Source organism: Ursus arctos, unplaced genomic scaffold (assembly GCF_023065955.2).
Source record: "Ursus arctos isolate Adak ecotype North America unplaced genomic scaffold, UrsArc2.0 scaffold_28, whole genome shotgun sequence".
Lineage (NCBI taxonomy): Eukaryota > Metazoa > Chordata > Mammalia > Carnivora > Ursidae > Ursus > Ursus arctos.
Genome location: NW_026622963.1, coordinates 4,406,375 through 4,423,195, shown reverse-complemented (window position 1 = coordinate 4,423,195; position 16,821 = coordinate 4,406,375). Strand labels below are relative to the sequence as shown.

Sequence of the window (16,821 nt, the reverse complement as noted above, 5' to 3'; positions counted from 1 at the left end):
ATACTCAGCCACCGAACCAGAAATTCCAGCGCTAGGAATGCCTTTGTTCTATGAATCCAGAATATAAGGACGTTCACTGAAGCATTATTTAGAATACCAATAAAATGAAAACCCAGAAGCCCAACAACAAGGTCTGGTTAAATAACTGCTAAGCCCACTCATAGAATTAAATCTATAAAGTTGTTCAAAGAAAAAAAAACTATACATACCCATATAAAAAGCCTAAGATATATTAAACCAAAAGGAGAAAAAACATATATATACATACAGAAAAGTTCTGGGAAGCTACTCGAAAAAACTAGTAAACAGTGATTGCCCTCTTCAGAGTCCAAACGGGGGGCAGGTACGGATGGGAAGGGCATTGGGCTTTTTGTTTTTTATTATTTGAGTTCTTCTTTACTATCTGAAATTTTTCCCCAGGCACATATAACTTTGACAACTCTTTTTTAAATGAATTCAACAAAAGATCATCTCCACTAAGGCACACTGAACAATAAAGACACGAACTTCAAGGCAGGATTTTTTTTTCAAACATTTACTGAACACAAACACCATTTTTTTTTCCTTTTACACAGCAATATTGTTAGTTTCAAATTAGCTGGGCTATTAGGACTGTCAATTGCCACGCAATTAAAAATGATTCTACATGTCAAACTCAACTAGAAAATGTCATGCAATATATAAATCACTAACAGACCTCTGGTGCAGTCAGCAAGTTCACTATGTTTATTAAAGTCACGTAAATGGTTTGACAAAAGTGCACAATAGAATGACATCACTGGTTCGTTATAAATCACAGTGAGTTCCTAGAATACAACAAGGTCGGTTTTCTACACGGAGGATTACAGGATGGGGTGAATATTATAAAGGACAGGATCTTTTCAACACATCAGGGCCAGTCAGATTTTACTCCCCAACTACGTACCTCTGAAAAGATTGGTTAGCAAAGCTGAGGGGTTTTCCTCATCTTTTCTCCTCTACCAATTACTAATGAGCCACAACAAAAAAAGCCATGCACAAATTTTTACACCACCTGATAACAAACAGATACAAAACCTTGTTTTACGTCATCATGTTGCAAAGCTTGCATCTTCGCTCCTTCATTTTTCTGATTGGCCACTCATCACATGACTCACCTCTAAATGAAAAGCTGTTAATAATTTAGCAATACTCACCCCTGCACACACATCAAGATACGCTCCCCGTAACCATCAAGTCGGTGTCCCTTCCCTGCACGTTAACACAAATGAACACACCACAAACCTAGGACTAAAGACCACATTTACTTTACAGTTTTAAAAATGAATACATCTATCATCACTATCAGTGTATTTATGTCAGATCCCGTATTTGGGAGAGGGGATGCTGTACATACAACCCAGCCCATCTGAGGATTTTGGCGAATCTGCCAGAAACGTATGAGAAAGCCCTGCGATGTGCCATACGTAACCAGGAGCTTTCTACCCCAGAGAGGGTATGCAGAGCAGAGCCGTGCATTTTCAGAGTAGGAATAAACACACAGCTTAACAGCTTATGGGCCAGTAACTTTTCACAGAGCAAAAGGCAGAGTTTTGTTTTCTTTAATCCATTTCAATGTTACAGCATAGTCAGTGAGGAAAACAGAATAGTCATCTGTACATAGATATATCTGGCTAGCCGAAAAAGGAACATTTAAGATTTTTACAGAAAATCTACCATAAAAACAAGTCCTCTACTATACTCTAACCCATCTACTCACTAGTTCAATCACTGGCTGCTTCTAAACCCGGCGAACTGTAACCCGAGGTCCAGCAACTCACTCCTCACCCCGCCCCATTCCAAAACAGAAATGCTTCTGCGTGAATAATCCACAATGGTCTTATCCATAAAGTAGCTGCCTCAAACTACAGTGGAGACTGGGGACAGGGTGGTGTTCCCTTGGGATTTGAATTTTTAAAAATACTCACCAAACGCAGAGTTGATACTTAGAGAGCTGCTGCCCCCGAATCATGTTACCTCAAACAGTGCTATCGTACCTAAGTTTCTCTTAATCATCAGTTATTAATCAACTACTAGTATAATGAAACAAAACGCTTCCCGGAAACGAGCAAGACCAAAGCTTGCTTTTTGGTTGGTTTGTTGGAAGTCCCCACAGCAAAGAACCGTAAGGTAGTTGGGCTGTGGCCTGCTACAGCCACGCAGGGTGGACTGCAAGAAACTATGTTGTACCAGCGTCCCTACGTCGAAACCTCCCCCTTCTTTGTCGAGGGGATGGATTGGCTCCCATTCCTTGAGTCACACAGTTATGCAAATTCAAGAGTTCAATTTCGCCAACTCCATTAAAAGCGTAAAAGCCACCGCAGTCTCACACGGTTTGCCCAGGTACTCACCCACCCGGGCCTCCAGGTCAGCCAGATTTGTAGGACAATTACTGCGCAAGACAGAGAAGTTTTGACTGAATTTGTAATTATCGTCAAGGAAGACTTACAATCCGAAGCCTATTTCTACCAGTGATAAACAGAACGTGACAAAAGTGGCTGGAAATGGAGACAGCCTAGAGTGCTCAGTGAGCGGAGATGCAGACCTATTATCTTTCCTACCGATTTATTTTCCTTAAAACACCCGCACACGCGCACACACACACAAAACGAAACAAAGAAAACCTTAAGCTTGGGAAGGATTTGGCTAAACACATTTAAAATAATTCTACCACAACAAATAAAAAACAGGCATGTAGATCACTTGTTTCGAGAATGGTTTTATACAGATGTTTCACAATACACACTCGGATTTATTTTACAAGACAAAATTAGATCCTTAGCACAATGCACTACTATTTCTATAGTAAAAAATGTGTTACCATTAGCAGAGTTCATAGTTTATTCCACTGTCTTCAAATTCTTTCTCCAACTGTCAGCATTTCAATCGGCAGTTCTACTTTCTCCAGCATTCATCCCTTCGCAAAAACACTGTCATGAAATTTGGATGTCTCAATATGTACACAGAATCATTATCTTCATTTTATAAATAAGCAATATCTAAAAGAGCGCTGGTCCTGGGTAGCCAAAGGGATGAAATGGTTTTTCAAACATGCAACATTATCTGATATTTTAAGTTCTGGTGTTTAAAAATCATACACATTAATAATGGAACCAACTGAATACCAAGTACCTTAGCCACTCCTCAAACTATCAAAGAAGCAGGCCTTGAAGTCTCAAAAACACAGGGTCTGATCTCAGCTGTGGAAAAGGCGGGATGCACTCACCTGGAGGCCACGCATTTTCTCTTTCAGGCCATGAGCGTTGCCAAGAGCAAGGTACAGTGTTTCCTTGATTCATACCAGGAGCGAGGCCGGTAATTTTCAAATCAGGGCTCATGCAAATGCCTCCCTTTAAACCACCCTAAAAACCCTCCTTGTAAACACCTCAGGTTAGAAAAACAGAAATATATTACCATGACAGAATTTACCATCAAAACATTCCTAGCTGAAGCAAGAAGAGCACGAAGAATAACTAGAGTAGCTGTCAAAGTATCTTGTGTTCTTGGGGGGACAAGTTTTTAAGCTTCCCACCTGCCATTCCCTCCCACCCTTCGAATGATTTCACTTCGTGGGGTATCTATTTTATTTAAGGCCCTAGGTGCTAATTTTGGCTTGGTCATTGGATTTTCTACCGATCCGACTGCAATCCTTCTCTTGTACTTCACGGAACAATACGCATACATAAAATGACCACCGAAACCATACGAGTTTGGGGGCAGGGGGCTTGTGTCTGTTCTTTTAGTTTCTATCTGATGTTACTACATAATCATAATGCTTTTCATTGAAGAAAAACGAGCTGCAGGTCTTCCCCTACAGTACCATGCACTACGAGTAGCTAAGGCATTCGTTTGGCACTAGAGAGAAAAATACAGATATAGCTAATTTTATTTTATCATTTTTAACATCGATAGGTGGGTACCCTTTACTTGAATTTCTGTGATGCTTAAAAGATAATCACAGAATACTTTTAGTCTGACAGTTACAATGCTGCCATTACAACAGAACAGAAAAAACACAGAGACCTCTGCAAAGCCTATCAGAATCCGTGACATTTTGTGGCTGAAAAACTTGCAGCTCTCACAGAAACACCTTTCAAAGGAGCATTGCGAATTATTCTTATCATCGAAACCATCTGATTTCCTATACCACACTAGTGATTTTTCTACTACTTATAAGGGACAAAGTAAAGAAAACGAAAAAATTACAACATCCTGGGCTCCTTTTCATCCGTCATAAACACCTTAATCGGGGGGCACCAACAACGCCCTCTGGAAAAGCAGTTTCCAAATTTTAAAAGAGACCACACAGGAGCAAAGGGAGAAAGGGACAAAAATAGAACGCATAACTATATTATAACAATTTGTTTCATAAGAAAACACAGCATTCATAATTTTTACATGTCTGTGAGCTGAGTCAAATGCAGACTGCTGCAATTTAGAGAAATTACATTGAAACAGAGACTTCAAAGAATTTTAGAATTTAAGCCCAAAGGCAAGTAGTCCATCGATATCCTCTGAAAAATTGCTTTAAGATTATTACTACTTTGTATATAACACCCAGCATAATGCAACAATTTCAATGGATTTAACTTTATAAATGTGTAACTATTATTAAATTAGCACATTTTCAGATTAATCTGCAGCTAAAGTTTTTGAAATCCTCCTGATGTTATAGTGTGTTATGTATCACTCCACATAAATCTCGAAGAGTGAACACTACCTACAGCAGTTTGGCACGTGCGGAACACCTGGGTATCCCGTTACTTTTAATGGTCCTTTTTAGTTGTTTTTCTTCATGAGATCCTCAAAACTGCTGCAAGGATAACACGCTGACACAGGCTTAACAGAAATACTTTTGTAGGCAGTTTTTTTAAAACATTATCAACTTCAAATCATAAATGTCCCTTGTTACATAAACAAAATATTTTATACTCATTCCTTAAAAAAAAAAATACAAATGTCGAATCACTACGTTGTACACCTGAAATTGATATCATGTATCCCAATTATACTTCGGTAAGGAAGAAAAAGACACAAACGAAGAAAAAAAGAAAAAGCTAAGTGACCAATATCCAGATACCTCAGATGAGACTTTACACCTAAACCATGTGGCTTTGTTTAAAGTGTATTTGGAATCAATAACCGTTATGAGGCAAAAAGACCCAATACAGAACTAAGGAAGGATGGGTAGGGAGGAAGGGTAGTGGAAAGAAAAGGAGAATTTATGAACACATAATTCTATTGTCTGTGATTAAAGTCCTTTACTTTTTAGCACCACATTAAACGATTTTACATATCCAGTCGCTTAATGAAATCCAACAAACTCTTCAAGAGTCCTGGGGATCTGGTCTTGGTAGTTAATGTCATTAGCCCGAACTGCTCGGGCAGCCAGGCACTTGAGACTCAACTTCATCTGAGTTTTAAGTAGTATTTCAGACACCCCAGTGGTACTTTTGTCCAGCGGGGTCTTATTCTGCTTATTTGTCATGTCAGTGTGAGCGCCAGCTTCGACCAGGCTAATGATGATAGAGTGCAAGGTTAAAAAGTCACTGATGGGCCTGTTGTACTGAACGATGATGTGAAGGGCACTGTTGCCCTCGTTGTCTACGGCATTCACCTCAGCACCGCAGTCCAGCAGCAGCTTTGTGACGAGTGCGTTCGGAAAGCTGCAGACATCGTTGGTGTGGAAATCGTCAACCGGGGTGTTCGAGTTGACAGCAAGGTGCAGCAAGGTGAACCCTTCCCGAGTTCTGGGGTCGAGGTGAATCAGGTTGTAGATCTGCTTGTTAATTCTGCACTGGTCCTCTTCGCTGCACTGTGTTTTGGTGGAGATGCACACTAAATACAGAAACGTATAGAGATTACATTCGTAATTGTCCATAGCGTTGTGGACATCAGCATCTGGAATATTTTTTACTCTGTTCATACTTTGTTCTATTTCCAAAACACTGCATCTCAAAACACACTCTATGTCTGGGGCCTTCACAGTTTCATTCAAATGTATCATCTGTGAGAAAACTTGAGCAAAGCGAAGAAGATCCTTGTGGGTATTCCTGTTACCTTTCTGTCTCAGGTGCAGGGCATGCAGCCACAACTTGATGCACTGTTCGAATTCCATGTTATCCGCATAAACGGCTCCCCTGTAGATGATGGGATGGGAAACATCGATATTGTCAGCACCTAAAATCCGTTCCCGAACGATAAGGCCTTCCATGTGAAGAGCATCTCTGTCTTGCCGAATGGATTCCAGTTCCTGAGGATTCCTACATTCAGTTCTATTCCCGTAAGCGTGGATTGGCGGGAGAACCTCTTTCTCCAGAATGTTATCGCCATCTTGAAACCTCTCCAACATGGCTAAATATAAATAGTGGTACGTCTTCATGATGTCATAGTTCTCGCGGTCATTTGCAAAGGAGGCACCCAAGAGTTCCAGGGCTTCAATCCGACTTCTTCGGTCACAATCAGCGTGAGAGAGCAACAGTTCGACGACATCAGCTTTACAGCTTTCGGCAGCTACTTTTAAGGGCGTCATCCCGTGGCCGTTCACTACGATCGCAGCACGCCATTTTATCAGCTCTTTCACAATATCTATGTGGCCGGCTTCGGCTGCGAAGTGCAGGGCTGTGGCTCCGCAATGGGCTTTAGCATTGGGATCGGCTCGCTGTTCTAAAAGGTATCTGACCACGTCTGTGTGTCCCTTATATGCCGCAATCATCAGGCAGGTGTTGTCGTATTTGTTGGCGATGCTGATGTTGGCATTATTTTCAACCAAGTATTTCACAATGTCCAGTCTGCCATCAAAGCACGCTGCCCGCAGGGGGGTCGAGTTAGTTACTGTGGTGTGGTTCACGTTGGCTCCATGGCTGACGAGCAGTTTAACGACTTCAAAATGTCCCGCTCCTGCTGCACACCAAAGAGCGGTGGCACCGTCAATGACATACCTGTTCGTGGAAAGAACACACAGTCAGAAAATGGAGGCCGCATGCCCTAACATAAGTGTAAAGAATGGATTCGTTTGCACTGGCCAAGACCTCAATCTGCGGAACACGAATACAACATTAGTTTGGGTGCAAATAAAATCAGGGGACTTGTAAAGCACTCTGCATGGTACTTATACCTAGTAGAAGCTCCAGCAATGTTAGCTATTACTGTTATCGCTGAAGTATATAATCCTAAAAAAAAAAAAAAAAAATCACCAACTTTCTATTTTACTTTGTATTTACTTTGCTAAGTAAATACATTTCAGAAAACACAGAGGAAATGCATGGAGGTTCGTAACTTCTTTACCACCAAGCTGATGTACTGGCTCTTAAGGAAAAACATGTTCCTCCTTCCCGGTATCCCCCGGGTACCACAGTTTCTCTGTGTCAGTAAGAAAGCTACCCCCAGCCCTACATAACACTGTGTTAGAAACCGTCTTAGGAAAAAAAGTATTTAAGTGGATAATTAATTGTCCCCTAAGATTATCCAAGCTAGTCAAATCTACTTCCACTACGGCAATGAGAATGAAAAACTTCCTGCTCCGTACAATACAGGAGGACCACATAAACAAGACGCTGAGCAGAAGTCCACCGAACACGGTACATACTGTATCACTACATTTACACACCTATCTGTAGTGCCCAGTCAGGATACTGTTTACTTTTAAGAGGACTAGACAGTGGGAGGAAGCACAAAGGGAACGTTATTAAACACATATATTCACTTTGTGAAACTTTCATATGCTTTCAATTAGTTTTTCTCCATCCGTTCTACTATATGTATGTGTGTGTATGTGTATTACGGGTTTATGTATGTTCCTCAACTAAACCACTGGGGGAAAATACTAACAGCAGGAAACAATTAGCACTTTCCTAAGACCAAGTGGGCATCTTCTCTGACCTTCGGCCTATATTTGCACTTCGTGGCTTCACAGTCACCATTTACTTACTGCCTGCTGTGCACTAGGCTCACTGCTTATAACAGAATTAGACTCTTGCTAGGAGGCCAATCTTTCCCATTTTTCTACCTTCCATTATTCCCCAACCTCAATTTTTCAATTGTTTATCCTATTACCGCCCATCAGACCTAAAAAGTATATTTTTGCTGCAGATACTTAGACATACTGTGCTTGAACCACGAAAATAAGTACACTTGCAAGTGTTAAGCAAAAAGGTCAATCAAAAGCAATATTTACTATAGCAACTAAGTATTTATACCAAAAACCTCACTGCTGAGTGTCTCACTACACAACCTAATGTTATAACACAGGTCAAACTCTATCTCCCATGAAGTGAAAGAGTAAAATCCCCTGATAGGATATAAATATCATAGTTTAACCCCAATTAACAACACCCCCAAAACACCGTCTGCTGTTTCTGCTGAAAACAAAAGACCCACTTTATAATAATTCAAGCAGTTACTTCCTCAATTTCAAATAATGACACAAAAGTCTTCTCACTAACAAGTACCTATGGCGTTACCTATGGGAAAGGGTGTAGGACTAACTGGGAAGAGCCTTAAAGCTGTTGGAAACGTCCTAAATCTTGAAGATCTGGGTAGTGGCTACACGGGCGGATATTTAGGAAAATTACTCATCAAACTGCACACTATGCATAAAAATCAGGGAACTAGCAGAGGTCTACGTGAGAAGCAAAATCGTAAGAGCTTCTTAAAAAGAAAAAAAGCAGACTATCTTCGTGACCTTGGAGTTAATGACTATTTTTTAAACAGAATGCAAAAAAAGCGCTAATCATAGAAAAAACTGATTTACTGAAGTTCATTAAGAACTTCAATTCCTCAGGGGGCGCCTGGGTGGCACAGCAGTTAAGCGTCTGCCTTCGGCTCAGGGCGTGATCCTGGCGTTGTGGGATCGAGCCCCCCATCAGGCTCCTCTGCTGTGAGCCTGCTTCTTCCTCTCCCACTCCCCCTGCTTGTGTTCCCTCTCTCGCTGGCTGTCTCTATCTCTGTCGGATAAATAAATTTAAAAAAAAAAAAAAAAAAAAAGAAGAACTTCAATTCATCAAAAGATATTATGAAGAAAGTGAATATGCAATCCACTCACTGGAAGAAGACATTTACATTAAATGTTATTTGACAAATCAATAAGAAAAAGACAAACAACCCAACTAAAAAATGGGTGAAAAGACTAAACAAGTATACTTCACAAGAGAAGATATTCAAGTAACCAATAAACATATGAAAAGATGTTCAAGATAACTACTGGAGAGGGAAATGCAAACTAAAATCATGAGCTACTAATACAGAGCCACCAAAATAGCTAAAATTAGTAAGACTGACATGACAATACTAAGTGTTGGCCAGGATGTGAAGCAACTCAAACTCTCATTGCTGGTAGGAATGTAATTTGTTTCAACTACTTTCGGGAAAACTGTTTAGCAATAACTCTTAAAGTTAAACATACACCAACCCCATGACCCAGCAATTCCACTCTTCAGCATATACTGAGAAGAGGTGAACGCGAACACCCACCAGGGAAGACGTATACATAAAAATGTCCATAGCAGCTTTATCCGTAATAGTCAAACACTGGAATAAATAAAAAAACTAAAATACCTGTGCACAGGATAACTACGTTGCCATATAGTCATACAATGGACTACTACAAAGCACCAAAAAAAAAAAAAAAACCCTACTGATACGCACAACTGCACAGATGAATCTCGTAGACAATGTGTTAAGCAAAAAAAAAGCCAGACAGAGAAGAGCATACTGTATGATTCCCTTCGTAGGAAGTTCAAGTATAGACAAAACTAATCTACGGTGATAGAGGTCAGAATAATCATTACTTCTGGGAAGGGAAAGGAGAGGAACTGACTGAGAAGGGGCACAAGGGAAACTCTGAGTGATAAAAATATTCTGTATATTGATTTGGAGGTGTTGACATGGATGTAAACATATAAAATTTTATCACATCGTACACTTAAAATTTATGCACCTTACCAGATGTGATACCTTAACTAAAAGTAGTCATGATTAAAAACAAAAATGAGACACAAAGAAAAACAGTTTAAATGAACATAAATAGCTAATAAATATCTTCAATGTGCCAAGCACTCATTGCATTAAGTGCTCAATATGCAATATATCTCATTTAATTCTCAAAACAACCTCCACCCGATAGCCCTATGAGGGTGACACTATTATGCTCATTTTACAGATACATAACTAAAATGTTTACACGAGATTAAAATACAAAAGTACTCTAGTACATAGTACTCTATGTAGTAAGGTAACTTAATACATGTCATTGTTCCAAACAGTTTCAATTTAAAAAGCATTTTTTCAAAAAAAGAAAAAAATAAAAAGCATTTTTTTCAAACTCATAGTAATCTATCAAAAATACATAGTTAATATATAGTTCCATTTACATAGTTAAGTGTTTCCTTGCACTTTAAAAACCTGAAATTACTATATGCCAGGAACATGAACCCAAACCATGTAAAACTCAAAAATTTTACATTTAAATAGGCATTCACATATATTACTTTTAACTCTCACAATAACCATAAAACATAAATATGACTCCCATTTTAAAGATGAAAAAAAGAGACAAAAAGTGATTAAAATATTTTTCTCACCTCAGATTTCCCAGAATTAATGATGTCGGAGTAAAAATTAAATTACAAGTATATATTTCACTTCGTTTTTCTAACACTTTAATACTTTTCGTGGGGTAGCCTAATCATTTCCATTTTTCCATATAGTGATGTGACAGGAGCCTCAACAAAGTTTCAATTATCTATTTTTATTGAGGCAATTAAAATTTTTAAGCAGTTCAGACAAAAATATTCACTGCAGAATGTATTAGAAAATGACTAGTCCTTCAGAAGCATTAGCCTTAGCAAATTTTGAATTTCTACATCTGAACAAAAACATTACACAGATACAGGGAATTATAAGCCTAAAATCTATGACATTCCTTTGTCCACAGACTTCAGCTGAAATAATGAGCACAGACTTCCTCAAAACAACATACCAAACACGTTTATAACAGAAAATAAAAATATGATAAAAATAATGCAATATGTACTTAGTCCCTATGGGAGAAGTACTATAAAACAATGATCTTTCTAGACTCAGTCCAAAATTGCAATGCAAACTCTCTACTATGAATTTCATCTTAAAAATCAAGAAACCGGGGAGTGCCTGGGTAGCTCAGTTGGTTAAGCATCTGACTTTTTTTTAAGATTTTATTTATTTATTTGAGATAGAGCGAGAGAGTGAGAGAGAAAGGGGGGGAGGGGGGACGGGCCGAGGGAGAAGGAGAAGCAGGCTCTCCACTGAGTAGGGCTCCATCTCAGGGTGGGGAGAATAAGCCTTGCGCGGGGCTCCAGGCTCGGTGCACAGTCTACTTGAGATTCTCTGTCTCCCCCTCTCCGTTTGCCCCTCCCCCCAACACACGCAGGCAAGAGCTCCTGCGCACTCTCTCTAAATAAGTAAAATCTTTAAACAACAACAAAAAATCAAGAAACCGTTGGCTCAGCTGGTGCAGTGTGTGACTCTCGATCTCAGAGCCATTAGTTCGAGTCCCACGTTGGGGATAGAGATTACATTAAAAAATAATAAAATAAATAAAATAAACTATAATCTGATATTCACCTTTTTAAACAAAATACACACATCAGATGATGGAAACCTTTGACAACAAAAGATAATATTTCTGATCACAAAACTAAGCTCAAACTATTTCCTGGTTCAATTTAAAATAAAAATGTCTGGTCAAGTACTTGAAATGGAAATAAAAATTCATTAAATGTAAACGGTCAACACTTTCTTTTACCCAAAGTCCTTAAAATCATTTATTAGATCACATGCAGTTTCTTGAAATATATACTGTGTGGCAATGACGTTTAAACGAAGCCAACTGATGATGTGCCCCTCATGCCTGTCCTTTAACTGAATATTGAAAGTATTAGTACTAGGGCCAACTTGAAAAGAGAACTCAACAAAAAACCTCAGAACTCCCAGAGGTCCTGTTCTCCTTCCCATCCCTGTCAGCAAACCTCTTTTAGGACAAGGGTTCCCCCCCAAACTCTGGCACAGAGCTGTCAGGCCCTAGGAACTCAGGCCAGCACACTATTCCATGGTCACAGGACACCTCGCCTTTGTTGTTTTCCATTTCTGTAACATTCTTTTTTTTTTTTTTTTTTAAGATTTTATTTATTTATTCGACAGAGATAGAGACAGCCAGCGAGAGAGGGAACACAAGCAGGGGGAGTGGGAGAGGAAGAAGCAGGCTCATAGCAGAGGAGCCTGATGTGGGGCTCGATCCCCTAACGCCAGGATCACGCCCTGAGCCGAAGGCAGACGCTTAACCGCTGTGCCACCCAGGCGCCCCCATTTCTGTAACATTCTTAACAGTTTCCCATTCTCCAACTAAGGTTCTTTCATTTCTAAGTGAAATCAATGTGATTTTTCTTGCCCACTCATCTGTCAATTTTAGTCTTCACATATTAACCCATAAGTAAAGTAATCTCAAATGTTACTCTTAAAAATATGAACTAAGGCTCAAATATCACCATGGGGCTTGATCTAGATAGGTAGTCCCTTCCTCCCTTGAGAATCTGCTACTAATCCACTTGAGTTTCGTACGGTACAATAGAAATTTTTAGGCAGAACACAGACATTTACAAAATTTTTAATAAGCTATTCATTTTAATGTCTTTCGCTCTCTCTCATACACACAAAACACACAATATCAAACCCATAATTATACAGGTAACTGTTGCTTAGGATGAAGCCAAGAAGTAAAATTTTTTTTTTAATATTAGGCAAATAACAGGATAGGTAATCAACAATTTGACAAAAAATTGTGAAGATGGTACATAAGTGACTAAAAACTAGGAAACACTGAAAATAAAAATAAAAAAGTAAAGTGGGATTTAGCTAAGTACCTCTCAAAAAGCCAGCCCCCAAGAGGTGAGTGAGCTTCATACTGTTAACACCTCATCCAGACTATTTTCACAATGTCTGGAATGAGAGCAAAGTGAAATCATGACATTTGCAAATAACACTCTTTTTATCTAGTTCTGAAATGCCAAAATGACTGGAATAAACTGCAAAATATCAGAGTGGTTGGAGTGGGCAGAAAGGTGGCCATGAACTTCAATTCTCTCTTGTTAATTAACTGGCAAGCTCCTCAAAAAAGGGAGAAACCTTACATTTTTTTCTGTATTCTCCACAGAAGGTGTAATAGGGCTAGCCCCATCACAGGCATTTAATAAATAAAATTCCCCACTACCTTTACAAAGCAGCTAGTAAATTCGTAATTGTAATAATCCATAAACAAAAAACATAGATGGAAGACTGCTCAGCCAAAATCACAAGACTGAACCCTCTGCAACTGCAGTCTCCCCAATGGGGGACTCTTGATATTTTACACAACAATCATCAAAATCTGGCCTCCCCCCAAGTCCGGTCTCCCACAATCTCTTTCTTAATTTCCCCAGCTTGAATCCCTTCCTACAACCACACTGAAACACTTGTCACTACAAGTTCGCCATGCTGTTGCCCCTCTTCTTCACTTCCTTTAAGACCCAAACTCAAGCATCACCTCACCAGGGGAGCCTTCCCTGATTCTCCCAGGCAAAGCTGAGCACCTCCCCCTCCCATACTCCCTCAGTAGTCCAACAGACTTCTAAAACTCTAAATGGCATGGCAGCAGCAATTACTCATTTATATATCTATTTCTCTGTCTCCCCCGCTAAACTGCGGGAACAGGATGGTACTCACCTCTGCATACCCAAGCCCTACCACACAGCCCAGCACACAGCAGTTCAGTTAAGTGTTTGCCTACTAAACCCTTTAATTTCACTGCCCAGTGCAGAATACTGGGCAAGTATATAGGCCAATGCTATGTTTCTAGTCATTTCTAGTAATTTCAGATTCTTTTAATTCCATCTCAAAAGACCTTTCTGTTTGATGGCAAAAAAAGACAGCAATAAGCAAAGCCTTTCCAAATGCTTTAGGAAATTATTTTTTCACCACTATCCTCCCCTCATCCAAAAAGACCTCAGCAAGCTCCTTAGCTGCGATGTTCCTAGCAGCTGTTATTGACATTCGTATCTCAATGAATGTATGTGCCTATACAACTGGAATGGTGCTGGAAGTTCAGGGGTCATTCTGTGTCACTCCTTGTCTGCGTATAGGAAAGGCTGTGGGGAATGCAGGGAGTTCCAGAAAGGACACAGAAGCCAGTAAGGGAAAGCAAACATGAATCAGGTTGCCATCTTTAATCAACAGGAAAAAGACCATCTCCTTGATGTCTAGGGAGCTGGTACCGGAGATTAACCACCAACATGGACTATCGTTTCATTAAAATGTAATGCTCTAAAATATTTTCCTCTCATCTAAAAATATCTTCCTCTCATCTTTTATTATTTCAACCTAAAAAAAAAAAAAAAAAAAAACAAAATTCAACAATGCCCTAGTCATCTTCAAGAAGCGCTTTTTCAATGAGGTTTTAACCAAGCAGTTTTCAATCACCAAAACTAAAGATACATATCTTTATGCCTGGACCAACCACTTCTACTTCAAATAGAAGAAAATGCTAGAATAGCTTATGTACTGGCACAAAAGTCAACAAAAACAAACGCAATCAATGAAGTTTGAATCTGAAAAACACTTTATAATAATCCAGCACAGCAAAGATGTCACACCTGCCAATTTGTGTTAAACATTATCATTCCCCCAAAATATGTACAATTAAACCTAAGAAGCAAATTTTAACTACGACAATATGAATTTTTGAACTCCCCACCTCGAATAACATGAACTATCAAGTTTCCCCACGATATCACAAGGTAACATGTATTAACAATGGCATTATCTCCTATACCACGTCCAAGGCCATTTTTGCAGCCAACCTATCTACCCCGAGCTATGTGGAAGATTCAGAATCATGTCTAGGGATGTCTGGCTGCCTGACGATCCTTCAAGAGGCTAGAGTTCTAGGGGCTTAGTTTGACATTAAGCCCCCCGCAACCCGTCTGAAGGGACCACTCACTTGAAGGAATAAAAACTGGATGACCAAATAAGTCATCAAACAGAGGTCTTCGATGTGAATTGCTGACCGCGTTAATTTCTGATCTCGCTTACAACCCCAATACTCATGAAGGTAAAACCCGGGAAGGTGCGCCTCCTCCATACTACTTGCTCACGGACTCTCTCGTGGAGAAGAATACCCAGTAGATATCAAGACAGAGGGTGTGGCTATTTACCCACAGAGGCAATAAGGGGTAGGGGCCGGTGAGGATGAGCAGAAAACCACGGGATGAAGTATTAGCCCTGAAGGCGAAGTGGGCATTCATGCGGCAGGAAGATGCACAAAAAAGGAAGAAGCGATACCTCTATGGAGAGAGAGTGAAGGAGAGGAGCACCTGTGAAGCGGTGGCTCCGCGCTCTGGGAGAGAGGTTGGGAGGTACCTACCCGTCGAAGCGGACGGTGCCGGTCTGCTGAGTCTGCACCCGGTAATGTTCTAACAGCAAGCGCACCACCTTGGCGTGCCCATTGCGGGCTGCGATGATGAGGGGCGTGGAGCGCTGCCCTCCCTGCTGGCTGACATAGCCCAGCAGATAGCGGATGTCGCTTTCAGACCGGTTGAGAAGCAAGGCGGCCAGGGTCAGCACCTTGCCCTCGCTGGCCGCCTTGTATACATAGCCAGCCAGGCCCTCCATGGCCGCCGCCAACTCCAACACCCGTTTGGTCGCCACCGCTGCTGCTGCCTTGCGCCCCCGGAGGCCGCGTTCGCCAGAGCTTCAAACCTGGGCCCTCACAGCCCATTCAACAGGGCGCCGTCGCCGCCGCCGCGCCCAGGCAGCAGCGCGGCCCGGGGAGGGCGGAGACGCAGAGGTGGCCGAATGCCGCAGGGGGCACGTCCGCGACCCGGCCCGGGCAGGGAGGAGGGCGGTCAGGGCCGCCTCCGAGGCCCCAGTCGTCGGCCCTGGGCCGAGGGGATCTCCATGGCGGCCGCCGCCCCGGGCCTCAGGCCGGACCCCTCCTTCCTGCGGGCTGCGACAGGCGCGTGCCCGAGCTACGGGTCGCCGGCGAGGTCCCAAGAGGACCGCACGCGCCCCGGATGGCGAATGCTGGGCGCGTCTCCCCCGCCCCGGCCCGCCGGGCCTAAGGCCTGAAAACTGCCTCGGCCTCCGCCTCCGCTCTGCGTCCTCCCCAGTTGGAGGAAACCCGCAGGTCCTCGCCCACCAGAGCTCCGAAGCGCCAGACGCTGCCGATGGCTTCGCAGCTCCACGCCTGGGGGCCTCCGGAGCGAGGCGGAACGCTCCCGCAGCAGCAGCCCCCGAACTCGGGGCGGGCAGGAAGGCGCGCCTCCGCAGACTGGGCCGGGAGGGGGAGGGTGCGAGCGGGAGGAACGGTTAAGCAGGGTGTCTCCTCCAAAGCTGCCCGGCCGGCAAACGAGGCCTTGGTGAAGAAAGGTTCTCCTGCGCGAAGTTGGCCCACCCCCTTTTCGGGCCTGAATGTCCTCGGTGCCCTTGACGCCTGGACTGTGCTCCTCCCCCACACGGCCGGGGGGCTGGGGGCTCCCTAGGCTGGGAGGGGGCCAGAGTCCGGGACCTGAGGCGATACCACGGCTGGGCCCGGGGGCCCGCCCCATTTTACCATAGACGGTGCGGGACTCCTCTGTGCCCTGATTGCAGGGCCCAGGGAGGGGGTTGCACGCACCGGACAGGGTCCATTTTAAGAAAAGGGCAGCGTCTCTGAGCCCCTGAAACGTGGGAGGACTTGAGGGCTGGCACCAGGCTCGGAGAAGGGTTTGGAATTCCGGCCTAGCCTCCCTGGAGAGA

The 16,821-nt window shown here is 42.3% G+C and overlaps 1 protein-coding gene across 1 annotated transcript; it reads right to left on the bottom strand.

The window, feature by feature from the left end:
* Window positions 1-703: 703 nt before the first annotated feature.
* On the bottom strand, window positions 704-16,368 carry FEM1B (fem-1 homolog B). Its single transcript, XM_026478391.4, has 2 exons — window positions 15,449-16,368; window positions 704-6,959 (listed from the first exon to the last, which is right to left on the bottom strand). Exons 1-2 carry the CDS (start codon window positions 15,694-15,696, stop codon window positions 5,324-5,326), a joined length of 1,884 nt encoding a protein of 627 aa, XP_026334176.1. The 5' UTR covers window positions 15,697-16,368; the 3' UTR covers window positions 704-5,323.
* Between the last annotated feature and the right edge of the window lie 453 nt (window positions 16,369-16,821).